Source organism: Plectropomus leopardus, chromosome 7 (assembly GCF_026936395.1).
Source record: "Plectropomus leopardus strain MGB_pleo_1.0 chromosome 7, ASM2693639v1, whole genome shotgun sequence".
Classification (NCBI taxonomy): Eukaryota; Metazoa; Chordata; class Actinopteri; order Perciformes; family Serranidae; genus Plectropomus; species Plectropomus leopardus.
The window spans coordinates 8,369,192-8,397,111 of record NC_142182.1 but is presented as its reverse complement, the minus strand read 5'-3'; the positions used below and the strand labels follow the sequence as shown (position 1 = coordinate 8,397,111).

The 27,920-nt window shown below is 38.6% G+C and overlaps 2 protein-coding genes across 5 annotated transcripts in view; both read left to right on the top strand.

Annotated features, from left to right (window-relative positions):
• mical2b (microtubule associated monooxygenase, calponin and LIM domain containing 2b) overlaps window positions 1-2,053 on the top strand; it is a 63,399-nt gene extending 61,346 nt beyond the window's left edge. For 3 of the 4 annotated variants that reach the window (XM_042495418.2, XM_088079787.1, XM_042495419.2), the window contains one exon: window positions 100-2,053. In XM_042495418.2, coding sequence (XP_042351352.2) covers window positions 100-320 — 221 coding nt within the window. In that variant the 3' untranslated portion in view covers window positions 321-2,053. The remainder of the gene's footprint in view (window positions 1-99) is intronic. The other variant, XM_088079786.1, reaches the window with a different exon arrangement.
• Window positions 2,054-3,659: 1,606 nt separating this feature from the next.
• On the top strand, window positions 3,660-27,759 carry parvaa (parvin, alpha a). Its single transcript, XM_042495973.2, has 13 exons — window positions 3,660-4,041; window positions 10,303-10,392; window positions 11,768-11,838; window positions 13,047-13,149; window positions 13,398-13,538; window positions 16,965-17,080; window positions 17,183-17,241; window positions 20,085-20,104; window positions 20,208-20,269; window positions 21,396-21,464; window positions 21,623-21,724; window positions 26,224-26,296; window positions 26,792-27,759. The coding sequence occupies exons 1-13, from the start codon at window positions 3,906-3,908 to the stop codon at window positions 26,866-26,868; spliced, it is 1,119 nt and encodes a 372-aa protein (XP_042351907.1). The 5' UTR covers window positions 3,660-3,905; the 3' UTR covers window positions 26,869-27,759.
• Window positions 27,760-27,920: the final 161 nt, after the last annotated feature.

Sequence of the window (27,920 nt, the reverse complement as noted above, 5' to 3'; positions counted from 1 at the left end):
TTGGGACCAGCTTTGTTAAGTTGTTCATTGCCTTCTTCCTTTTTTTTGGAAAGAAATCAAGCAAATTTGCTTCCTCCACTCTCTTCCACCTCACTCCAGATACAAAGAAAAGCGCCTCTGAGCTGCAGGAGGAGCAGGCGATCCTGGCAGAGATCATGAGGACGGTGGAGAAACGAGACATGTTGGTCTCTGTGCTGGAGGAGCAGAGGCTGAAGGAGAGGGCCGAGGACAGGGACCTGGAGAGCCTCGTGCTGTCCAGGGGCTACGAGTTTCATTGGACCCAAGCGGACGACAGCTGGGGGCAGGAGAAGCTGGAGTGACGGTTGAATTTTAAGCACCTCAGTGGTAAAGAGTTTCACTATTTTACAGAAACAGTGGAATTTTACTAGGCTACTTTGCATCTTGCTCATGAAGCAACAAATGAAGATGATTTGAGGATGGAAATGTCATGTGTTTATTCACACCAAAGATGACAGCGAGGCTCCATCTACGTGTTATTATGTGCTGAGCTCACAGATTGAAGAAAAATGGAGCCTGAGGTAATGACTTCCCTAACAGCCGTAAGGGCTAATAACATCTCTGCCTTTAAGGTTATTAGACCTCTGTGCTCTGAAGTGTAATCTGTCATGGCCCCGGCTGACACTGACCTGAAACTGGACGTACAATATGTTTAACCACTTCTAATAACGTGACTGACCGCTAACACTTTAACACACATAAACCAAAACTGACGGCCCTCTCACAGCCACGTCATGTGGTTTGCTCGCCTTACGAGTGGAGTTGTTTGACTGATTTGTTGTTGTTGTAACACTGTATACCCTCACTGGATAGCACATGGAGCGACTCAACACTTCCCCTGATGTTTCTTGTGTTTTGCACAGCGTGTTTGTCTTTAATGTGTGTCAGAAGTGCAGAGCTTCATGTAACTCACTGTTAGTCACTTTGTAGCTATGTGTGTGAGTGTAAGGTCTATTGTGTGTGTTTTAATAGTTTTTGTTTGTTTGTTTTTTTCACTTTGAGCTGGAACACTGTCAAATAAAACTGTTTTTACACAGACACTGTTGAACACAAGAGAAATGAAAAGCACATATTTGTAGCCAGCTGGTGAGATCTACCTCTGCCAGGGGGCTTAAAGTCACTTTTTTTACTCCATTGTGACTCTGGCTGCACAATTAATCGACGTATCATCGAAACCGCAATATAGCCAAAGTCAATATCCAAATCGCTGCAATACTTTGATTAAACTGAAATGTGTCACAGCATACCGTGACAAATGAATCATTATGGTACTGTAGAGATGCTGGTCTACAAATCATATTCCAGATGTGAGAGAACATGCTTGTTTGGGCAAAAAGTATCACATCGTAACTTTTGTTTTTTCTACCCAGTGAAAATGAAATGCAAAAATTACAGTTTAAACTAAAATTGCGCTTTGTATCACAGTTGCAATATCTGTCAAATAATCTCAATATGATTTTTTTGTGCAGCCTTTATTGCACCATAAGTCAGAACTGCGTCAACAGGCAGAAAACACCATGTGCACAGGGCGAAACTAACATGTTATACACATATACATTCATGTTGCTCATCTGATCTATGTTTTGAGATTAAACACGCCCCTGGTCAGAGATGTCACTGCAAATTGGGATGTAGCCCGAGATGTGACATACCTGCATATTTTGATGCTCTGTGTAATTCAAATTAATCTTGTGACTAACTGCTGTCAGTTAAACTGTGACTGTTTTGTTCTGCTGGTTTTTAACTGAGTGTTTGGGCTGTGAGTCACAATGACAGGCTCACCTCCTGCATGAGAAGATGAATAATGTGTTTACATGAGTTTTAATCCCAGGACAAGGACCCGCACTTGTCATTTGGTCTCTGGGGTTTAAATGTAAAGTTTGTTTATATTGTGAATTAACACTAAATTCAGAGTAAGTTATGTTTTCTTTATAAAAAACTGTATTTTTTTCCCCTTGTTCTCGTTTTATGCTGCTTTAAGTCTTTTAAATGGAGAAAAATCTTAAATAAAAATGAATTTTGACTACTTTTACAATGGCTACATATATATATTTTTTTTTAGTTTGGGGAATTTGTGCTTCGTCCATTTTTATTGTAACATAAACTCGCTGTAATAATGTGTCTTTTGATATGAAAGTGTTCTAATATAAACTGTATCAGTAAGTCAGGATAGACAGTTTTTCAAAATTCAGTTGGAACATTTTGACTGATGGTAATTTACATTTAATTGAGGTACTAATGATACACGCTAACATGCACAACATTTACTATGACATGATAGCATGATAGCGTCGTGTCAGTTTAAGAGCTGAACATTCTGATATTTGAATGGTTTCTGTTGCTGAAAGTACGCAGAAATATTTCCATCAGAATTAACATTCATGAATAAATGTCAAATTTCATAATGGTGTTTCACCAATGGAACATTTAGCCAGGTGCATTTTTGGGATTTGAAGACATTGGGGGGTCCTGAGGGATCCTTCCCAGGGTTTTTTTTTATTAACAAGCTCTATTTTGTTCCTTTTTAAAAATGCACTGTGGAACCTTATTTACATTAAAAACCTGTTTTTTACTTTTCAGATTAACCCTTTGAACCTGGATTGACATCACTTTTCTTGTGCTGCGTTCTGATGCCCTTCACAGGTATTTAGACCTTTGACCCCTGAGCTAATTGGTTTGATTTGTTTTGAAAGGAATGGAAAAAAGGCAATAAGCAACTTTGCAAGAAATGTCCTGCAACCAGCAAGAAATTAGTATATTTAGAAAATTACTACTCAAAATAATTACCATAACTGTATATATATATTAGAGAATTACTTTAATTTTAAGCATTTTTCAAGTAATTTCCTTATTGTTTTTGTTTTACTTTCCCACTTTTTGTGTGTGCTAATTTTCAGTTACTTTTCTTGTACTTTTTCTAAAAAAAAAAAAAAAACGAATTTCTTTCTAATTTCCGGGTTGTTTCTTCTTAGGTCTGCTTATTGCCTTTTTTCCATGTTTTAAAATAAATCAATCCAATCTGCTTGGCTTAAAAGGGGTTAATTATGAATTGGGGTGAGAAAAATATCAGTAGTTGATCATAATTAGTATTGAATACAGAATACTTTACAAATTGTATCATTAAACATTAACTGACTAGATATGGAAAAATAGTTAAATGAGGCCTATCAGTTTACATCAGAGGTGGAGGCTAACTTAGCATATTTATACAAGTACAAGCTTGATAGATTATGTGATCCATGATTTTTTTAATTTTTTAAAAAAATTTCTTATTAGGCCAATTCTTATAAAAAAACAACCCAAAAACATATATAGCCTGTAGCCTATATTTAGACCCGTGGCTATTCATAATAATAATATTAATAAACTTTATTTATAGAGCACTTTTCAAAGAATGCAGGTCAAAGTGCTTCAGAATTTAAAAAATGCAACACAAAACAAACAAACAACAACAACAAAAACAAGATTAGACCATCAAAAGACAGTTTTTAAAACATTTGGGGCTGAAGCCTCGGACGTCCAGGCCCAACACCACCACAGCCCTGTTGTGAAGCACGGCCTCTTGTGGCTTAAATATATATTTACGTCTACTTTTGGACCCCTCGGCTCCTGCAGGTGCCCCTCCGGCCAGCAACTGAACCCGCCGGCTGTGGAGCCTCCTCTTCCCGCGCCCGGCGGCCCTCTCCGCCTGCGGTACTGGCCCTCCTCCGCAGAGGAGGGGCCACTCACTGCAACTTCAGGAGAAAATGTCTGGAATTCCGTTTCCGCTTTAGGGAGTGGACGGTGATTTTTTTTCTTTTACTTGACTTTCCATCCAACTTTCATTTCCACCACAACTCGCACAGTTTTTTGGGTTCACTGTCTCGGATTAAATTATCGTCACGACGATGGCTTCTTCGCCTCAGAAGTCCCCGTCCTCTCCGAAATCTCCGACGCCCAAATCTCCGTCCTCCAGAAAGAAAGACGACTCTTTCCTGGGAAAACTTGGAGGAACTTTGGCGAGAAGGAAAAAGGCGAAAGAAGGTAAACAACTCGCGAAATAACGACTCGGACACGAAGCTGTGTCGACGCTTTGTACTGCATAGTATTAAGCAGTGAAGATAAATTTGAATTATAACAGTATTTTATACCACAGACAGTACTGCAGTGCGCGTGGAAGTCCGACAAAAGTAACACTAACTCACTACGCAGCTGCATTTCAGAGAGCAGACACGTTTAACACCAATGTATACGCTTAGTTCTGCTTTGAACATATATTTATCAGGTAGAAACACCATAAAGTACAACGTGTGGTTACTTGTGCGTGTTTTCATGGCCGCGGGCTGTGTCTGTATCCATGTAAGGTATTGAATCCGCTACTACTGTAATAAGTGAGGAATGAGGCACGAGTAAACACAGGCCCGTGACACACAGAGGGCTCCTGAAGACTCCCCTCCTCTCACAGACATAAGTAATAATAATAATAATAATAAAAATGGATTTATTTCTAACATGTAAACAGGTAGACAGAGGGAAAAAAGTATTATATATAGACAATGAAGAAAATAAAAAAGGAGTGAGAAGTAGGCACTTATTTAATCCCTCCCCATATTTACTAATAAACAAGTTATGAGTAATAATAACTTTATTGATATAGTAGAGGTTGATCAATATTGTTTTTCCAGGGCCAATACGATACAGATTATTAGTGTTTAATGAGACCGATAACCAATATTTGGAACTGATATGCATTTACAAAAAAAAAGAAAAGAAATATTTCTGTCAAAATTTAGGATTTGGAATAAGTCCAACACAAAAGTTGTTTAAATGCCTTTAGCAAATGTTTAATCTAAACTAATCAAAATTTTCAAGATCATATACAGCAAGTTCCCAGTAATGTTTTTTTTAATAAAGTTCAGTGAAAATGTAAATAAAAAATGAACAAATAAAAATACCTCTCTGAGGTTTTACAAAGCAAAGGTTCTTCTCATGCTGACACTTTTTGCATGTATTTTAGAAAGCCTTCCCTGGTGTTTGTTGAGTGTAATGTGATTAATTAATTTTATCATTAAAATAAAGCGCTGATACAGATAATCAGCAAAATGCCAAATAGTTTAGAGTTCACAAAGTGCTTTGACAAGCAAAGCAAAAGCAGAAATGGGATACATAGAAGGCCTTATGACAGAAAGCCAAACAGTCCTACTGAACACAAGCGAGACAAAACTAAGGTAGAGTTGGGTTAAACTTAAAATACTATAGGACAAATAATGCAAGATGCAGGACGCAAAATGTCAATATAAAATATAAAAAGACCAGAAGCAACAAAACCACAAATAAAAGGAAATAAAATAAATAAAATGTAAATAAAATAAATGAAAAGAAAGGACGACTTCCCACGAAAGCAAGTCTTTAAAAATAGGTTTTTAAAAAGTGATTTAAAAGAAGTCTCTGATTCTGCAAGTCTTATCTCCTCCTTTAGATTTAAGCTTCGACTTTTAATGGCCAGAAAGGCCCCACCTGAGGATCTAAGGCTTACACGATGTCAACATTTCTGTTATGTAACTTGGGGCCAGACACAGACGAGCTTTAAAAGTGATCAGTGAAATCTTAAAATCAATTTTAAAATGAACAGGGAGCCAAAGGAGAGAGTAAAAACACTGCATGGTTGATTCCCAGAGCACGGTCAAAGGTCATGATCAGCTCTGCAGCTCGAAATGATTCATTCTTGCTTAAGCACACTTGAGTTTAGCTCACTTTACTTCATATAAACCTCGCTATGTTGGTCTTTCATTACCAAGGAGGTGCTGTAAATAAGAAAACTCCAGAAGTTCAGTTTATAAATTCAGAGGCATTAATTGTAAACAGCCAGGTTTTATCATCAAATGAGAAAGGTCCCTTTCAATTGCATGATTACTTTGTGTCATTTAGGGCACTGTTGCACAGCTGAGCCCCATTTTATGTCTCCTTTGTCTACGAGACAAGCATGCAATCACATTACATTCATGCTGGCTCGTGTTCGCTGCACATATACACCGAGTGTACTATGATTTGATGGGAAACGTGGGCTGGCCGCTCTTGTGGAGATCATTGATTAGATTTAAGTCCTGGTGACGTTTATGGCAGTCGCTGTGTGTGCCGGCGAGAGAGGACAGGATGAGAAAAAGGATAAGGGGGGAAAGGGAAGAGAATAAGAGCTATAGGATGGGGACGAGGCAGTATGAAAGGAGAGGAGAAGGTCAGGGCTGTGCATTGCATGCAGACGGATATAAACTGTGCAGGGTGGATGTAGTGCAAATTGAAAGTACACATAAATCAGGAAAGACAGTGCTATTCCCGTGTGGAAATAGAGCAAATACAGAATTAATATTGGGATCAGGTGTCGAGGATGAGCTGCAGGGGAGAGACCTGGTCCTGCTAGCCAGGAGAGGATGCTTGAAACTGGGGGACGGAGGCAGACAGACATGGGCTGTGGAGCGCTCTGCCCTCCAGGTAGGACATCAGCATGCGTTCTTTCTGTACATGTAGGCATCGCACAGAGGACGTGTTCCTGAATGATGTGGCTTTTTATTGGTAACCTTATTGAACCAAGCATATAGATACATACTCTCAGTTTATGACTCTGGCCCAAAGGGGGAGGAGTGATGCACAGTGAAGACACTGAGGACACCTGTGTTTCCTTTTCAGTCTGCTTGTGATACTAACAAAAATAAAGCCTGTACTGAACATATTCGATGTGTTAATAGAGGGGAGCGAATGTGTTTTAACTAGGGGTCAACTGATTATCGTCCTGGATGATTATTTAAGATGATATTTGGCATTTTGCAGATTATCTGTATCAGCGTTTTATTTGAATGACTGATGATAAAATTCATTATAAAAAAGTGTGCTTCTGTGGCTGTCTCGTCCAATGTCCCACCCACATCTGTATCTGCACTAAAGTAAAAATTCAAAAGTACACTTTGGGAAGACAGTACATGCAATACATGCAAAGAAAGTGCCAGCATGGCAGGAATTTTTATTCTGTTTATCCTCAGGGAGATCATTTTATTTATTCATTTTTTAAAATTTTCACTGAACTTTATAAAAGAAAGTTGCTGGAAACTTGCCGTATATGAAAGTTGCTATGTTAGTTATGTCAAAAAGTCTCAGTTCTGATTAAACATTTGCTAAAGACATTTAAACAAAGTTTTGTGTTGGGGTTTTTTATGTTTTAAATTCTAAATATTGATGGAAAGATTTTCATTTTTATTGTAAATGCATATTGGTTTAAATATTGTTTATCGGTCTCATTGACTACTAATAATCAGTATTGGTATCAGCCCTGAGAAACCAATATCGGTCAACCCCTGCATGAAATTATGATAGAAAAAAACCCAAAACAAAAGTACTGTAGGCTTTCTTGACATAACAGGATGGAAACACAGCTGGTAATACCTAGAGGTGTAACGATCCATAGATCTGCATCATTATATCGATTAAATGATGAGTGAGTCAAAGCATAAATAATAGTAAAATGGTTAAGTTAGGAGTAGAGGAAAAGTCCACTAGCCACTAAGCTAATTTATGCAATGTAAAATGCCATAGGCTTATGCTAACATCATGAGCATGTTGTATATGTGGGGGAATGTGACCTACAAAAGACAGTTGTCTGGTACAACTGATATTGCATGTAAATCTACCCACCACACACCACGTGACGCCCCTTTGGGTTCTGCATACCTGAAATAGCACAAGTCATAATTACAGTAATATGAGATTGTGCTAATTGGTAAAATGTTAGGCATCACAGCCATACCTCATATGAGTATTTAAAGTTTTATGCCCCTTTCCCAAGCTAACCACCCCCCCACCCCCCAAAAGTCCCTCCCCAGTGCTTGAAAAAGTAATTTGGCACGCCACACCTCGTTGCACCGCCACCTCTACTCTTACAAATAATGAACCTTCCCTTCATTATATTTAAATATTCAGTTCTAATCCTGTTCTGAATTCATATTTTCTCTAAAATATATACATATATTTTAAAACTATTATACAGTAATTAAAAAGAACCGTTGGTTGTTTCAGAGGATGTGTGGTCTTGAAAGTTTGCCTCAAAGTCATGGAAATGTCATTGAAAGTTATTGGTAAAAGTGTGTATGAACCCTGAGTTATGTGCCAGCATGATGTGCAACGCCGCTGTTTGAGAATGACACTTGTCTTTAATATGAGGCGTGAGGGGAAAAAAAACCTAATTAAATTCTTTAAACCAAATTCCATCCATGTCCTGGAATCTGTAGATGTGCGTTGTCCTCATACGCTGAATGCCAATCCCTGATCTTGAGTCGTGCTTTTTGTTTACTCCAGCCCTCATCGGATAGATCATTTTAAAAATTAATTAATTTAATTAACATAATAGCACCTATCTAAATACTTTTTTTCACATTCCTTTTTTTAATTCAACTCTGCTGTAAGAATTCGATAAAGAAACTTGTTAGTTTTTAGTTTCAGGGTCAGGTGAGGAGTTGTAGCTTGGTTTTCAGTGTTTGTGAATCTGATTTTCCCCACTTTCAAAGTGTTTTTTCGCTTGGTTGCCCAATACAGCTTCAGTTTGGAACGATTCTTTATATCTCTCCATCTCATAAGGCAACTTTGGCATCAGCAACAAGCAACAAATGAATGTCAACAGGGCTGCATAGAAACAGTCTCTCAAATTAGGTAATGCTAATCCTGCTGCAGCTTTACTTTACTGTGTTTTCTTAAGTGTTTTTGAAGGTGATGAGAGAGATGTCCCAGGCTGATCCTAAATATTTTTTTTTTCTGCTTCCGACACTCCGACACCCATTAAACAGTAACTCGTTAAATTTCAAGAAAATTCTGCATAAAAGTTTATACTGTATCACTGAAGTGGACATTTTTGCATGAGTCTCTCATCACCACAGAACAGATGAACATAAGTGATGAGAAAAATCTGACAAACTGGACACCGTAGAAGTTAACTCTGGGGTTGACACTGTCATACTCAACAGAACATTAGTAACATTAATTATGCTTGGTATGTTATCATGATTATTTTTCAGAGTCGCGATTAATCACAGACTTGCTATAGTCAATCGCAGTTAATCGCCTTTTTAATCACGTTTTCAATACCATTATTTTACGTTTCAAAACAGTTATGAAGTCCATGTTGAAAAAGTGAAGCAATTCTTACCAAACTGTTTTTTTAGGAATCAAATGGCAACAGAAAAGTGCATGCAACAAGCAGAAAGTGGACATGTCTGTAAAGGAGACACTCATGGATAACCGCTTAACCCATTTTCATTCAGATTTTTAAGGTCAGAGGTCACCTGCGAAATGGCCATACTGTTTTTCCGTTGCCTGAATTTACAGCGTTATCACGTCCCCACTTACTGAGAAGCTAGCTCGACATGGTTGGCTGGTGATTAACGCAATTATAAAAAAGTAAATGCAACATCCATGCAATGTTTTACTTTCCATGCAAGATCTAATCGACAAGACTGAAAAGAGTAAAGCACCTGTCACTCACTCATGCAGGAATATTCTCATACACTCCTGTGCGGTGTGATATATCTCAGCATGTTCCCGCTCACATACTGCACATGCAAGCACTTGTGGATGTGTTGATTGAGAGGATGTTGTTCACGTGAGCACAGAGAAATGCACAGGATGTTCACTCCATGCTTTCAGCGTGCGCACACACACACACACACACACACACACACACACACACACACACACACACACACACACACACACACACACACACAGAGTCTCGCACACAGAGATCAGCAGAGATCAAGCCTCTTCAGGTATCTGACACACTGAGAAGAATTGCATGCTGGGCTTCTGTAAAGCCCGCTGAGAAGCAGGAAGTGACACCGCTCTGTGTTTGTCTGACGTCAAGGAGCTCTCGGCGGAGGGTCTGCTAACGGCTGTTTGTGAGAAGATTCAGAGAGCCGTCCAAACTGCTGCTGAACAGCAGCGCAACTGATAATTATCCAGGGAGGTGCTCTGTCTTTGTCTCAGCTGATCTGCTGAACACTGAAGTGCCCGGGTGTTTAGGGAAGTCAGAAATGAGACAGGCGTTTACATTTTGGTTTTTATCTTTAATAGGAATTTTGTTTACAATTGTAAAAATGCCTTCCTTATCTTTAAGAAGTTTGTTATTTATTTACATTTATGTGAAACAGAGGAGAAGTGGAAAATAACACGAAAGTCAACAACAATTCAAGTTCACATATAACATGCAAATTGCACAAAACATGCACAAGATAATGTGATGATAATGTTTGTGCTTCTTTCTCATAGTGTCTGAGCTTCAGGAGGAAGGGATAAATGCCATCAACCTTCCTCTCAGCCCCTCCCACTATGAGCTGGACCCTGAGGACACCATGTTGGGTAAACCGCTGCACTCACAGTCCCTATTACACACATTGAAATATGTTCTTAAAAATGTTCACTTCAAATGGCAAAAGGTGAAGCCCTTGGACCACGATTACAAAAAGGGTCAAACATTTAGTAAATCAAAAGACATTTAAATAAGTATCTTATTGAGCTGAGCCCAGCTAACTTTGTCACTTGTTTAGATTTGAAGACCACTTGCTTGGGACACCACGTACGAAAATGTGGCAAATAATTTGCACTTTAGGGAGCTCCAGTTTGCAGTTCTTTGTGTGTTTCATTGCCGTCTTTTATTGGTCTAGCACCTGCCTTAAATGGCAATGAGATTTACGCCATTAGTATGCATTAGTAGTCTGAAATCACCGGACCAAGCCAGAAAATGTGCTTTAGTCTAGAGCCTCTCAGTTTTTATTTCCAAGGGGGCATTATTAATTATAATATTATTATAATAGAGCGTCCCAGGGAGGACATTTTTCTCTAGGCCAACCAAGAAGCTAACATCGCCCTAGTTCCCTCGTCAAAATGCCTGTAGGATTTTTACGTTGGATTACTGCAGAAATAATCTCTGTGGTAAACAAACGTTTATGATACTTACACGTTTTGTCCCATCAGATAATCTTCAATAATGAACATCACCTTAAGGATTTTTGGAGCCTAAATGTGATCATCAGAAGTAAAAAGCCATTGTCAGGCTATAAACGAGCATCACTACGCTCGCGTCGCCACCACTACAAGGCTGTAAAGCGTAAGGCTTAATGTGATGACAGTCTGTGGGCTCATTTAGTCACTTGTTAGCAACTGCCTTTTTTAAGACACATAAAAGCTTCAAAGTTTGCAAGCGGGGTATTTACTGATGAAATTTATGTCGTAGTCTCTTCAGCTTTGAAACGAGGGAACCAATCCCGGGTTTTAGGGCTCATCACTGACTTTCTCTCTACAACATGAGCTTGTCTGGTTCTCAGGCAACATTTTTCAATGATGCTATAATAACATTTAAAGTTCTGTGCTTATTTAGCGAAAGAAACTGGCCAGTGATGCTGGCAAGAGGATGTTTTTACACGTGCACATACATCTATCTGTGCAATATGTGCTTTCTTCAAATTTGGCCAGCATTGTGTACTCAGATCACACGAGTCATCGGAGGAAATGTGTGAGGACAGCAACAGTGGACATGCTGAGACTTGAGCTCAAACAGCAGCTCTGTGATTTGATGACTTCGGGGGGGGTTAAAAACTTTTTGAAAAAGCATAGTTAATTAAGTTTAAGAAGCGATTAAATGCTATCTTTGTGTGATTTCTGTTGCATTCCTCTTTCACTTTAGAATGATATGTTCTTAGCTCTAACATGCATCCTGTTTCTGCTCGTCCTTTAGAGGAAAATGAAGTCCGCACCATGGTGGACCCCAACTCCAAGAATGACCGCAAGCTGCAGGAGCTCATGAAGGTAAAGTTCAAATGACTTAATCCACCATTTATCTTGGATACATTATAAAGTTAGCAGCATCTCTTAACAACAAGGGGAACAAGTAATTAAAAATAAAGAGCTAATAAAGCCGCGTTTCCATCAAAGGCTATCGGTATAGTACCTTTGGAACCAAAAGTATCACCCACAAAGAGGTACCGAGATCGTAAATCTGTGTAGCATTTCCACCGCAGACATTACTCTTAGATGTGACGGGGCTGTTGTCACTCGCTGTAGTTCCTTGTTCACCGATGATACAGAGTGAAGTCTGCAGGTTGTCTGTGGGGTGTATTTTCCACAGAACTGGGCTGCACAAAAAAACAGCAGGCTGCAGTGAGTGTTTCTTTTGTTGGGATATATCTATAAATAGTGTGTTATTGCACTGACTCTATGTCAGGCAAGAGCTGAGGTTTATTCTGCCCTAGCACACAGAACGAAGCTCCGACAGTCCGACACGTTTTTTTTCTCCAAGTGAGGATTAGATTTCACCTAAAAAGTTGCTGGCAGTCAACCCAATTGAGTGAGATATTTTTTTTCTCCAGCTGCTGCTAGAAGCTGCAAACATCCTTTCATTTTATAGTTATAGTTTACTAATGTATGAAGGTACCACAAGACGAGGGGTGACCAAAATATGGGGTCGGTTCCAAAGGTACTGAAGATACCATCCACAACTTTTTACCATGGAAACGCAAAAAAAGTGTACTGAACTGAACTGTACTGTGGTGATGAGTGAAATGGTACTTTTGTTAGATTAAAAAAGGTTTTAAAAAGTTTATGTTGCAGCAGGTCGAACATCCTCAGCATATTTAGCAGCATAATTAGCTCTGGTCTGGCTTCAGTGATAATCACCAAGTCCTTGAGTGACTGAGCGAAAGCTCACATTGAAATCTCATTGAAAATCTGTAAAACAGCTTGAAACCAGCAGTTCATCAGCATGCAGTTGCACTGATGGTACATATGCAATAAAAACAACAAAAGACATCCCTGAATTCAGCAGGTGGACAGAGCAGACCATGTTAGTAAATCTAGAGCTACAACTGCTAAATTGTATTAGGTTTAAGTATTCTCTGTGGACGTCGAATTAATTACTGAATAAGAAATTCTTGTTATAACATCATCACATTCAAAGGTAACGTTTGAAAATAATTGAACATGTTCTAAGTAATAAGTCTTTTATTCTGCTCGTGTAGGTACTGATCGACTGGATAAATGATGTTCTGGTCGGGGAGAGGATCATTGTGAAGGATCTGGCTGAAGATCTGTATGACGGACAGGTCCTGCAGAAACTGTTCGGTGAGGAGTTGAATTAAACATGTGGAGTAAATGCCACTGAGACACCAAACTAAACTTTGCATTTTGTGCTGTTATTGTAGTATTGTAGTTGTACAAAAATGTACGGAATCATAATTATAAGATGCCCTAGCTGTTTTGACTTAAAATCTAAAACTAAATGTTTCATCACTGAAAACTGAATATGTTGGTGAATATTAAGCTGGTAGAAATTCATTTTTGTGTGTCTCTGCTTGTGTCTTGTGCTTCAGAAAAGCTGGAAGGTGAAAAATTGAACGTGGCGGAGGTGACCCAGTCGGAGATCGCCCAGAAACAAAAACTGCAGACTGTCCTAGAGCGCATCAACGACTCGCTCAAACTCTCCACCAGGAATATTCGCTGGAATGTGGACTGTAAGAATAATTTCAGATACTTTACTTCTTACTTTCTATACAACTGTCATGTTGTGATCTGTACTTTTTTTTAATTATTATTTCCTACATTTTTTAGCAGCACGTTTTTTCAATTGAAGTTTGAAGCTTGTTTATATAATATATAACTGTGCAACAATAGGTAGCCAAACAGGTTTTATTCTTTTTAGATTCAAAAGTTCAATGGGCAAATACATCGTTTTATGTACGGCTGAAATTGAATGCAGCTTGAATGCGGCATTCATTGGTTGTTTTTTATTTTAATCGAGAAACCGCTGTTTTATTTCACAATCCAAGACGAATCAGTAAACTCCGTGCAGTATGTGGATTATAATGTCTGGACCCGGGGAAGCACATCAAGCCTTATGGCTCTATTTTCATGGTGGCACCAGCGCACGTAGCTCTCTAACAGTTGGGTATTTTAGTGGAAATTGTATTTCTGGTGAAAAGTCACTTCACTGCCAGTCTGGTTGTATTATTTAGCAGCACAAATGAAATCCTTGGAGCAAATGTGCAGCAGAGATGCTTAAAATGCGAAACAAAACATTTTAATTAAACATTCTCCAACCAGTAGATGCATTTAAATCGGCATCAAAATGTTGTCAAATGAGCAGGAGCTTTGAGTGATTCTTACAATATGTCGGCCACATCTGCTTCATGCTGTATTAAAAGCTTCTTCTGCTGTTCATTAAATCCCTGCAGCCATGTGGAGGCAGCAGCAGAGATACAGTGTGTTGATAAATCTGCAGCCTCTGATTTGAGAGCACAGTGCCATTACATACAGCTGTCCACTGTGTTCATTAAATCATGTGCAAATGACACATGGCTGCCACAGAATAACCACATACGTCTCTGTATTCTGCTGTTGATGCAGGATACGTTGGCTTACAGCAGCCCATCCGTGCTGTGTGTCACTGATTCCTTTTCTGCATAGCTTTTTTTTGGAAAGTTGGTGATTCATGGTGAAATTTTGGAAATATTTTACAATAAGATGTGAACATTTACCTTTTTTGTGAAAATCAGTTTTAAATCCAAAATAGGTCATTTGTGAGATCTGCGTAGATCCAGTGAGTTTTTGAAAATGAGGGTGGTGATGGATCTGCGAGGGTAGAGTCATGGGGAGTAAATGAGGTCATTTTTTTGTCTGCCTGCGTGGTAAGAATCTCTCACAGTAGTGTTATGACGAACTTACCTTAATGCTACAATGTGAACACAAATCTGTGTTGAAATGAATTTTAGCTCCGAGCAGCTGGTGGCCGCAGCTAACAGCTAACGGAGGCTGCGTTGAGTTACATCAATTGCGTTTAAGCTCTATTCAGAAAAAAGGAGTATTACATTTACTGATAGCCACACCCACTGATCTATATTGCTCTTCGCCCCGTACTTTTGCACAAATCGCAACACTTGCAAAATTAAGATAGAGAGGATTAGATAGAAGATAGGGCCCTCAGACTGATATTCAGATTTTTGTTTATACAAATTGTAATTAAAAATATTATTAATAGACGTATATAGCCTCAGCTAGTTTGCAATGCCCGTCCTTAGATGGGCCTTTAAAAATAAATACTGGTCTCTTCAACCATTGTACATCCTACTGAGATTAAAAATCTCTTTTTCAAGGGAGTCATGGCCATTTGACGCCCCCTGCATGTCTGTGAAAACGGAATAAAAAAGAGCGCCATGCTCACATTATCATTATGAATCTCCACCTGGACTTTTCTGCAGCAAAGTTGGCTTTGTCTTTCGTTGATATTATAATTTCCACACTAAATGACATTCATAATGACAGGTTTTAATGACACCTATCCTTGACATCTCATTGAAGAATAAGGAATAAAAGCTCATAGCGTGACTGTCATTGTTCCCGTCATGTGTGGAGAGTAGTAGCTACATGCAGGGTTGTTTTAAGAACCCCACTTAAAGGATTTATGTCTGAATGGACCTGTCTTACCGTTGGATTAATATCCCTTTTATTGAGCTGTCAGCTTTGGATTGAGAACAACAGGGGATGTAGCCATGCATGTCAGTAGAGCTCTCCACCTCTCCTTTGATGGCACTCTTTTATCTGCCACAGGGAGTAATAATTACTATCAGGCTCTCAGCACACTGCCATCTACTTATGTCATTAGGTGCAATATGTACATGAGATTTAAGCGGGAGGGAGGTGAAAATGGATGTGATGCACATGGCTAAAGAGCGGATAAAATTGGAGAAAAGCTTTAAGATACGGAGCAGAATAGATTTTTTGAGTGCACTAGAAAAAGCCATATCATATTAGTTTATTTCAAACGAAATAATCTGACATCCTTAAAGGCGCCGCTGGTAGAAGTTTGTCCTTGAAAGCTATTTGTGTGGGGTGTCTTAAAAATTGCAGAAGGACCGTTTTAAAGGCGTGCAGTGTAATTGATTTTGCAGTGCTTTTATTTGAGGGGCTCTTTTTTGAATCAATTCACTTTTGTTTGTCCCTCCTTTTATTCCCCATTCAGAAGCTTTAGAAAAACATTTGTTCTTGAAGCAAGGTTTGCTATCATTTCATGAGCCTGAATCTTCTCATCAATTCCTGTGATGAAATGTCTTGTTTAACAAATCGTTTGACTTTGCGCTGCATCGTCCATTTAGGAGCAAAACTGAAAGTGAAATTTCTTGATGATTCTTTTGAAATTACAAATTTGGAACCAGTTCTGGATTCCCAACCTGTTCCTGATCAGTTTTGTGTTTGGACCCTCTTATGTAGTTTGGATCTAAAAGGTTTTATGAAGGCTTTTAGCTCGCTGTCTGTGTTTTGTCGTTGCTGTGAGGTTCAGTCAAAGGCTTGTTTCAGACACTTTAATTGATCCTGGTTCTGTATTCAGAGGTAAATCTTATTTGTTCGGTTGACTAAAGACATGTTGCTCTAAATGTGTGACTGAACAGGCTTTTTGGATGCAGCCACTCACCAGAGTTGTCGAGTTGTTGTGTCTTTTCTTCCTGAACAAAAGGTTGTATTTGTGTGACCTTATTTTTTCATATCTCTTCAAGGCAACTTTTGGCACCTCGTGTTTGTATTTACCGCTAAAGCTACATGACCTTGCACCATAAAACTTTTAATTCTAAATTCCTGGAAGGATTAAAAATAAAAGAAAATATGTGGCTTGCCTAACAGCGAGGTATTTACACAGACTCTTCATTAAAACACATTAAAGATAAAGATCAGAAAAAACATTGGTAAATGGGTAACATGTCTACCTGTTAATTGCAAGCATCTTTGTCATTAATTTTTTCATGTCTTATTATTGTTTTTATTCATTAAAATCATTAAATTTCACTCTTGGGTAAATTGGAAAGACTGAATGCATGAAATATTTACATTATTTTTTCCATAACTAATGCTTGTTTGTGATTCTATTGATCCTCTTTGCTTCACGTTAGCGGTTCATGCTAAGAGTATAGTTGCCATCCTGCACCTGTTGGTGGCGCTGTCGCAACATTTCAGAGCACCAATCAGATTGCCTGACCACGTTTCTATTCAAGTAGTGGTCGTCCAGGTGGGTCTGCATTCATCTTTAGCTTTTTCTACTTTTTTTTCCATTAGCCGGTATATTTTTTGATCCTACATTCAAAAAGTGTCTTTCATTTATGTCTTGCAGAAAAGAGAGGGCATCCTTCAGTCTAGACAAATTCAAGAGGAAATCACAGGCAACACAGAGTAAGTACGCTCTGCCATCTGACTCATTTTTACACCTCATACATGTGCAGCTTTTAGATGCAGTGTTGAAAGACAGAAGTGCTGGTACAGACTATAGCCCTGCTGGTAATAACTCACTATTTCACTGATTGATATTATTACTTCGTTATCAAAAAGGCTTGCTGGACTTAATGCTACTTTAATGGTCTTTCTGAGTATTTTTACCAGAAGGAACATACTGTACTTCTCCCCCTGTTGTGATTGTGTAAATACGTTTCACTTGCCGAACCATGAATTTTTACACAGAGGTTGCGCTCTATGGCCTCTGCGAAGCCCCTTCTTCATGCCAGGTCTGAATTTTTACACAGATCTGCCCCCAGAGTGTGATTTTAGACAGCATGCTGGCATCGTGGAAGTAAAAGAGAACATGGTGGGCATGATGTTTAACACAACAGCGTCAGCCTCTAGTGTGACATAGTATACGACTCGGCAGCACTTTATAATCAATAACAACAGCATAATACGACTTTAAAACGTCAAGCCCGTCCCATCCATGGTCCCAGCCTGCGTTGAAAAAGACATTTGTTTTCTTATTTTCTGCTTTAAGGGAAAAAAATAATTAAAAATAGAAATAAGGAAACAAAAACAAAATAACAAGTCAAATTTATGTCTTTCTTTATTTTTATTTCTTTATTTTCTTATTTCCCATGGTGTCATTTTGTTGCGGATGGCATGTACAAAGCATGGAGCCACAGCAGAATGACACCATGGGAAATAAGAAAATAAAACAAAATAAAGAACAACGTAAATTTGATGTATTATTTTGTTTTTATTTCCTCATTTTTATTATTTTTTTTTACCTTTTAAGCAGAAAACGAGAAAACAAATGTGTTTTTCCATATTTGGTTTATACAGAAAAACAAACAAACTGTTTTTTTGTCTTTTAGTTTGCCAGATGATACATGGACCTGAGACAACTCTGCCCCCGTTTGCCACTCTGTAGTCTTTTTTACAGAACAGCGAACCAGAATAAATCATTTTTCTGCAATGAACAGGCGGCGTAAAACAGGTTAAGAGGAATGGATATTTCTCTACGCTGCAGTGACAGTTGAGGCTGAAACTCTTGAGAACTCTTTTGACTTGTCAAAAGTATATAAACATTTCCGTATGAAAGTTCACAATTATAATTCTTTCTTTCTTTCTTGTTTTTCTATTTTTTTTAGGATCTCTATTTGCAAGACTACAACTATATATATATGTCATTTGATGACATTTCTTGTCAGTTTGGCATCAATTTAATCCATAAAGATAAACTGTATTGTTTACTAATGTAACATTTTGGATTTTGTCACCTCAACTCACTTTTTGCCAAAAAAAAATAGATAAATTAAAATTTAAATCAGAAAATGTCCAATCAAATAATAATTTAATAATAATAAAATTTATTTGTATAGCACCTTTCATACAAGAAATGCAGCACAATGTGCTTTACAAGAAATAAATTAACATCTTCACATCTGAAACACATAAAAGACAAAAAGACAATAAAACCTGCATGTAAAAATAAAAAAAAATCCGAACAGAATACATCTTCAAATGGATAAAATCCACTTGATAATACTAGTAATATAATTTAAAACTACTGATCGAAACAAGAATTCAGATCCTCCTTTTGGACCTTGACAGTTTTTGACCTTTGATGCAACGGACACATTACGATCACTATCATAAAATTATTTGTATATACATATTTTTATTTTCTACAAAGACTTTCAGTAGAATTCACAGCTGTGTTGAATCTTGAATATTTTTCTTTGCTGCAAACAAAACTGTGCAGCACGCTGTGTTTTAGACTTAGACTTTGAAGAAATATTGTGCATCAGTGAGTAGACAACCATTGTATCTCAACAAGATATGTGATGGCACCCTTAGCTGAAGAATTAGACAATTTAAAACACACACACACACTTTCTCATACAAGCACACACAGTCTCACACACACTTATTGTCTCCCTGTGAGGCTGTCCTGCAGCCTGACGGCAGCAACGGGGGAGATAACAGCAGGCCAACACACACAAGCACACACATTTTGTCATGGTGGATGGATACACTGTTAATAATAACACACACACACACACACACACACACACTTGCATGGTCACAGTGGAAATACGGTTATTACCACACCACCAGGACCATTGCCCAGACCTGCCTGCCTTTGCCATCACAGATTACACCATGAACATGTGTGTGAGTGCCTCTGTGTGTGTGTGTGTGTGTGTGTGTGTTCCTGCCATTTCTTGCTGGCCTGCCCACTGCGATATCTCTTCCTCGGGGACACTCACACTGCAGTGTTCCCTTCTCTCCAAAACCACCTGACCCTTTCCAACAACAACATCCTCCAAAGTGCTAACATTGTAATAATAGACAAGAGAGGCCCTCCATTCCCATAGAAAACCTGCATGTACACACAGGCGCGTCTTCATCCATTGTATCAAACACCATTGTCCTGCTGGTGCGATTATTACATTGTGCTATACTATGCATCATTGTGAACGTCCCAGTGATGATGCCCAGGTTATTTAAATACCCAAGGTGCACCTGCGTTTATTGTTAATCAAATTATGATACCCTAGCTACATTATTGTATTGTCATTTCTGACACATAATCCCTCCATTCTCTACATTCCTCTGTGATTGAACTGGAAGCACTTGTCCTTTTTCATTTTGCCTCGTTTTCTATGAATATGCAAGTGTGAAATTGTTAATAAGCACATATACTGCCTCTTATTGGTGTGTTTGACATATTTTGCCTTCTCTTTTTTTCCCTCTCTTTGTTCCTTTTCCTCTCTCCTTTCTCACAGGGCTTTCTCTGGCAGACACGGTATGTCCTCATAAAGACGAGTGCATTGTTGAACAATACTTTTTCAGGAATGTTCACATATTATTGTTTTTGATAAATAATTCACTTATTTTATCTTTCACAGAGCGCGATGCTTTCGACACCCTGTTTGACCACGCTCCAGACAAACTGAATGTTGTCAAAAAGGTATTGAAGCTCGCAGTGGCTCTCTCAAATTTATCGGCCATATATGGCACCATCTTGGAAGTCTGGTTTAGAATTTGCAAATAACATAAATGCATTAAAAACAATCTTTAGGTATTTAAAACCCCAAATTGTGCTTTGTACTCCAGCCAATGGTGCAGGTTTTTATCTGTAAATTTTTCAAGCTAAGCCCTTGACAAGAATATATAGACATCAAAAGCTGATGACAGATTGTTTTTGTGTGAGTATAGATCAGTCTACCTCTGTTTAAAAATGCAGATAATAAAATGTTTTTTCTCTTTTTCGTGTTGCTGTGATTTTGGGAACACAGTCGTCTCTATTACAAAACAAATGGGGCTCAATGTAATCGCTGTCAGGGAAAAAGACTCTGCTTTTTAGATTCAGATTCAGAGAACTTTATTGTCTGTCAAGACAGAAATTCGTCTTAGACGTGGCTCAGCATACTGGGACAATAACCATATAGCATGTGTTCCTAAAAAAAACCCAGAATAAATACATAATACTATAAATTTGACAGAATAAGATTACAATGTACTACTGTGAGCAAAGTGGCATAGTGTTTATGGAGATGTGTGAATCATAACCTTTTATTCAAGATGTTTATTGCAGTTGGAATAAAGGAGTTTGGGGAGTTTAGCATGAAAAGAGTGTTTTTATTTTTACTGTCTCAGCAGCGAAGGAGACAGCCTTTTAATCCAGTAAAGCATTATGCAATTACGAGACACTAGCATTAAATTCTTCAGTGTGACAGTTCATTGTCGACCTTGGAGAAATAATTTCGACTTTCAACTCACTTTTGGTACCAGATTCTTTCGTAACCCCACGGTGTAGATTCTAAGCTGATCGCCATAGCGACGCAATGTGAAACTCACTAAATCCTTTCATTGGCTACCAAAACAGAGGAACGCTAGCGTTAAAATCTGGGTTGATATTGACAGTAACTTGGCTATTTAAATAAGGTGGATTCTAGCGACGACTAATCAGTATTCTGCCTTGTTTTATAACTTCACCTGCTCGTTTTGGCGCAGCTTTCTCTTTAAACCTGCATCCACTATCTTTGAAAAGTGGCCAACTTATGTGACAGATGCAATCCTTTGTGTTTTCTCAGACATTGATCACATTTGTGAACAAACACCTCAACAAGCTCAACCTGGAGGTTTCTGAATTGGACACACAGGTAGGTCACACACCTACGTACACACACAGGAAAACACTGTCAAATGTTCACAGATGTTCATGCACATTGTATACTATAGTGATGTTTATATGAAAATATCTTTTTAAAAACATCTTTAACAGTAAGTTGGTCTGTTCATCCGACTGCGTTTCTCTCAGTTTGCAGACGGTGTTTATCTGGTTCTGCTGATGGGGCTGCTGGAGGGATATTTTGTGCCACTCTACAACTTTTTCCTCACACCAGAGAATTTCGACCAAAAGGTAAAGTTTGATTATTTTTCTGCATTCACCAGTGAGCTGGACTTAAATCTTACTCAACAGATAGTAGACTGTGTGTATAAGCCTGCCATTGGCCAGCTATTTTAGCGTTTAGCACCATCGAACATAGAGATCTGTCTACACGAGACTTGCTAAACTATATATATATATATATATATAATATATATATAACTATATATATGTTATAGAAATACTCCACCAGAAACCTACATTGAGCAACCTATGTGGGATTTTTTTTAATTTCCTTTCAATCAGACATTTTACACAAAAACATATGACTTATAAAAAACCCCAAAACAAAACAGGAGCAGAGAGACAGTCTATAATGGTGCAGACATTTTTTTTTCACAGATGCACCCATATATTCTTAAATGTCATGAGCAAACTACATGTTTGTCGTTAGCGTTGTCATGGAGAACGGCAGCTGTAGTCTCAAATTTACATGTTACAACAGATTCCAACAGCGATCTTGTTAAACCTTTTGAATAAAGGGGTTTTAACACCTCTCACTTCATAACTTCAACACAATCTGCTACTGCGTCTGTTCACATGGTCACTATTTAGCTAAATCACTTTGCACCAAAATATGACTGGATGCACATTTTCGGTTTGTTAGCGAGCTGTTTAATGTTGGCGCATGATATTAATTTTGATCACTTTTGTGGAGAATGACAAAAGTAAACATCTAATCATGCTAGCCACGAACTAAAGCTTTGTTTTTAGCTGTTTTTAGCAAAAACATTTGTCTAATTTAGCTCACTGGATTTAGAATAAAACTTTCTGATTAAAGTGGTGATTTTCAGATCAGTAGTCTTTGGCAGTGTTCATTTCTATTGGTTGAACAGAGTAGAAATCACAGCCCTTTTATCCTCCCAAGGTTTGCAGATAAAGGCTATAACAGTTGGATATTTCTGCCTTTAAATTAAAGCTTAGAGCTGGCACTTAAACCTCATTACCATTGCTTTATTTCCAATCTCAGAACCCATCAGCAGTCGTCTAACAGCGATAAAGCGATAAAGGGAAAATATTTCGGGCTGAGATGGTGACTGAGACTCTGACACTTCCTCTTCCGTGCTTTGGTCATTTCTGCTCATTTCTTAAATCAGATCATTAAAAAAAATATATTAAGCTAAATAGTCATCGGACAATAATTGTTTCAATAATAATTTCCAGCTTTTACCCGCCTTTCAGACATGGTTGTTCAATACTACTTGGACCACAAATGGAAAGCAGAACACTTTCGATACCTAAATCTTGTCCCGTCGTCAAATCTGTTTCTAGAAATTATTTAATTTATAATCCAGTGTCATTTAGATGAGAGCCAATCCAAGTATCTGAATGTGAGCCGCCTGCTCTTCATTATTCTTTTCTTTGCCGATTGTGTAACATCTGCTGTTATTCCCAACAAATAAGGAAAACTGATTTTTGTGGAGTGGCTCTGGTTAACTCGTAACTGGACATCAAGGACTCCACAAATTGTACAAATGCACCATTTTTTCAGTACTTTGGACAAACAGGCATGTAGACTAGTGGTAAGCGCCACCATATCAGTTTATCCAATCCTTCCTTTTCAAGATCCGTGAAAAACAGGGCCGGAGACGCATCTTTGGTCTTGACCTATAGTTTAAGAAACACTTTCAAATCAATACTTCATTTCTGAGGAGCCTGTGCACTCGGAGCCAGGACTCTCCTCTCAATAGCCCGATAAATGCCATCCGTTTTCCCCACAGCCCATTCAGTGCTGAGCCATCTCTCCTCTCCATTGGCCTCCGTAGTACTACGGTATTCTGAACAGGCAATCTGCGGAGACACCACAGTAGCCTTTTGTTTGGGTTTTGGCCAGCGGCCCCTGCCAAGCTGCGAAGCAGAATGGGCATCAGTGCTACAATGTACACAACTGCACACACACACACACACACACACACACAGACACTCCTGGCCCCGGAAGAACAGGCACCAGCCCCACAGCATCTGTAATCTCCTTTTGCACAGGGAAACACTGGAGTGGCTTAGGGGCTCAGCTCTATTACTGTGTGTGTGTGTGTGTGTGTGTGTGTGTGTGTGTGTGTGTGTGTGTGTGTGTGTGTGTGAGTGTGTGTGTGTGTGTATGTGTATGTGTGTGTGAAGGCCTCGAGGGCCTATCGATGATACACCCGGGGTGGGCTGTGAAAAGTAGCACGAGGCATCAAGACAGCACTCCTGCCTCTGCTCAGTAGATCTCTACTTAAGGCTCATTCTCCTCTTTTCTCTTTGACTGTATTAGATGGCTAAGGTCACACTTTTCACACAATAAGCCCTTGTTGGGTAAAGCTTTTAGTACATCACAGCGGGCGAACACACACACACACACACACACACACACACACACACACACACACAGATGCAATGGGCAGAGAATAGAAAACATCTTTCAACTCTTTCTATCTCTTCCCTCTGATTGGGTTTCCTCCTCTCTTCAGTTTTCTTTATTGCTCACAAGTCAGATCGGCTTAGACATCTTTGCTGGTTTCCCCCGCAGAACTGAATCTGTGCTTCTCCAAATGCAGTTGTATTAAAAATCGACATCATTTCATCTTGATCATCTTCATCTGATATCAAAGTCAAATTCCTCATTAAGTATCTGCAAAGTCAGAGTGAAAATAAATGTTCCCAACTATAAGAAAACATGGTCCTAGTTTATTTCTACATAATTAAAACTGCATAAAATAAGAAAACATAAAACAAAATAACAAACAGACAAAACAAAAAGTGTCAGGAGAGGTCAAGAAGCCAGAGGCTTATACAAACAGCCCCCCTCAACTTGAAAACAACAAACAATAACTAAAGCGAAGAAAAATCAAACAAAAAACAAAACCCTCTTTATTAACATTTTACAGAAAACTACAATAAAATATAAATGACAAAAAAGAAGAAAAAAGTAACCAGTGAGTCAACATTGATCCAATAAAAACCAAGAATTAAATGGAGCACAATACAAAGTGTAAAGGATGGATATATATATATATATATATATATATGTATATATATATATATATATATATATATATGTATATGTATAGTCATATGAATGCATCTGTGAATTAAATATGAAGAAACTGCTAAAGAATGGTAGCCTGGTTCAGAACAGCTCATTTTGAGGATAATAGCATTTCTTCAGACTATGTGGGCGTGGCAGATCATTTTTTGATTGACACCTCCTTGGATCCCACCTTTGTAACTGTCTTCCGTCTCCGCGACAACCACGGCGCAAAGCAGAGTTGGTGTGGTACAGCCCTGTCTGTTCCTGACTGTGGCCGCGTTTGTAAATCCAATCTGACGCTCTACGCTAAAATGAGAAAGCTGTTGTTTGAAGCCACGGAGCCTCTTTTTCTCCATAAATTAACGAACATCATTACACATTCACTCCATTCGACGCTTTGCTGCTTCTTCTCCCAAGACAGAGTGCCCAGAGTGCGCTCTGACACTCTAGAGTACGTTGCTCTGGATAACCGAACCTTACATTTCAACAGCGCTCCGAATTTACAAACGGTCCAGTTTGTGCCAGAGTGCGCTCCGGCACTCAGAGTGAGCGTTTCCAAACGCAGCCTATTGAAAGGAGCGTTGAGGGATTTCAATTTGACATGTTAAATCAGTATCAAGTGACACCTGACTTTGAATTTTTGATTAACTTTATCCATATTACATGATATGGATCGGGGATAAACACGCCCAAATCAACCCAGCTTCAGGAAACTGTGGAAAAACTAAAATGACAATATTTCAAATTTGGATTTGAGGCTAATGTCTGATCATTTCTGATGCGTTTTATTATGCATGTGAGACCCTAAATTACATTTTAATAGAGATAGATGGATAGACAGATGACTATATTCAAATGAGCAACAAGAAACTGCATCTTACGTGTTTGAAAAGGAGTAGGAGAACGTGTGAACTCATCATGTCTATCGTAATTAGCAGCTATACAAGCAAAATCTCCAGCATGCTTCTCCAAATCAGCTACATTTAAAAAATATAATGATGTACTAAAATGCTCTGTTCTGTGTATTATTTCCCTGCATGCACTGTCATTGTTACTCACACACTTGTAATGGCATGAAAAGCCTGGCTTTCAGTGACAGTATCAGTTTCTTGGAGTTTGGAGCGTTTTGAGTGACACTGCCGACATGTGTCCATTGATAACTGAGGCAGCAGAGTGTTTGTGCAGCTGCTGAAGGCTTATGGTCTTACAGAACAGAGCAGTGTTGTGTTTGCCAACGCAGGAAGCTGCCGTAGCACGATTGAATCGACCCAGAGTGTATTGTGGGATTTAGCAACTAGTGTCTGTTTTCCGTTATCAGCGAGAAGCTGTGTGGAGTCCTGTGATTTGTTCTCTCCCTCTTTAGATTGGGTGTGCGAGTGTGGTGTTTGCATCTACACATGGTTGTCAGCATGCTTCCTGTTGAGCTAACTGCATCCTAACAGTCTCCATTGTCTCTCCGCAGGTCCATAATGTGTCTTTCTCCTTTGAGCTGATGCAGGACGGAGGTCTGGAGAGACCAAAGCCCAGACCAGAGGGTAAGACTCACAAAAATGTCCCAGTCACTTTTTTATGGCAGAAAAGGAACGTTAAATATTTATTTACAAAGAAAGGACATTTTTGGGTTCCTTTTTTTATGCAGCCATTTTTGCCGATGATTTCTCATAACACTCGTTTTAGAGTGCGCCTTTGAAAAACCTCAGTGTGGTCATGTACCCCACTTCACTCCACCCATCTCTCACAGCAAGAATTAGGACGCTCAATCCCTGGACATGATCACATAAAGCGGAGAGGTTTGGGCCTTGTGGTCGTGGCAACCAAAGCATCTTGCAGGCATCTGCAGAACCTGGTTTGCTAAAGACGAGATTTGTCTGATGGATACGGGACTTTACATTAAGCTGTGCACAGACAGTGCAGCTTACTTACAGCCAGTCTTATTATTGGACTATATTCTACAGACGAGCTTGATACTCTCACTTAATTTTTTCCCGTGTAAAACCCTTTAATTCTTTTTTCTTTCTTCTTTTATCCAGATATAGTGAACTGTGACCTTAAATCGACACTCCGCGTCCTCTACAATCTCTTCACCAGGTACAGGAATGTAGACTAAGCACCATGAGAGGCTGAAGAGGGAACACTTTATACCATGGACCACATATTATTAAAGCCTAAAAAAATATATTTTTTCCTTCTATTCAACGTAGAAGTCTGTTGCTTTATCTGAATGCATGTATCACATTTCGCCCCTGTTGAATAATGTACCAAACACTAATCTGGATTTTTTTTTATTCTACTGCAGACATTTGGCTTGTGTGCCACAAAGTGTTTGACTTTCTATTGCAAATTGGGCATCACCAGACAGGCGACTGTGAACTAAATTAAGTAGTTAATGTTTAGTTAAGCAATAGAGGTTGCTCTGTAATATTTTTTTCACCTCATGAAGGGGAGATTTTAGATGAACTTGAATTCCGAAAAAAAATTGTTTAACTATATTTATTGTACATTTTGTTACACTCGTCCACTCTTACTTTTCCAGCTACTTCATTTTCTTGTTTATGTCATTCATAAGTGCCTTTATTTAAACATGTGAACACTATAAGATCCCAACACTTAATATTGGGGTGCATGTGCTCCACAGTTGTCTTAACGTTCCAGATTTCCTTTGCAAATGTGGAGGAACGTCTGAAATATTTGACCAAAGCTCTGCTGTATTCACACTGTAAAACATGCAGTATAGAGGCTTCACTGAACAGCCGCTTGCTTTTTAGTATTGAGGTACATCAGCGTTACATAATCTGCTTTTTGTGGTTTAATACATTATATACATCATATTCTAATACAAATGCACTCCTTTCGGCAAGACGAATGAAAACTGAATATATATACTTTTCACTTTTTCAAATGCAGCAGTCATCTGTAGCTCAAGCTACCTACACATTCTCTATCATGTATCTATTTATGTTTTAATGCATTATATTCAATAAATCACTCAGTACCTGGATGCAGCTGCTTTTTTTGCCCCTCAAAGGAAGCAAAGAGAAATGCTTTTCCAACAAAACAAATATTGGGGTCAGATTGGTTCCAATTTTGCCCACACAGAAAGCCAAGTGGACCTGCACAACAATTTTCTTTTTGCTAAATTGAGATAGACTGTCAGAAAAG

Excerpts from the sequence above, each read along its gene's own strand:
- parvaa (XM_042495973.2), top strand. The coding sequence starts at position 3,906 with ATGGCTTCTTCGCCTCAGAAGTCCCCGTCCTCTCCGAAATCTCCGACG. Across the intron at positions 13,539-16,964 it reads TATTCGCTGGAATGTGGACT|CGGTTCATGCTAAGAGTATA; the intron begins GTAAGAATAATT and ends GCTTCACGTTAG. Across the intron at positions 21,465-21,622 it reads TTTCTGAATTGGACACACAG|TTTGCAGACGGTGTTTATCT; the intron begins GTAGGTCACACA and ends CGTTTCTCTCAG.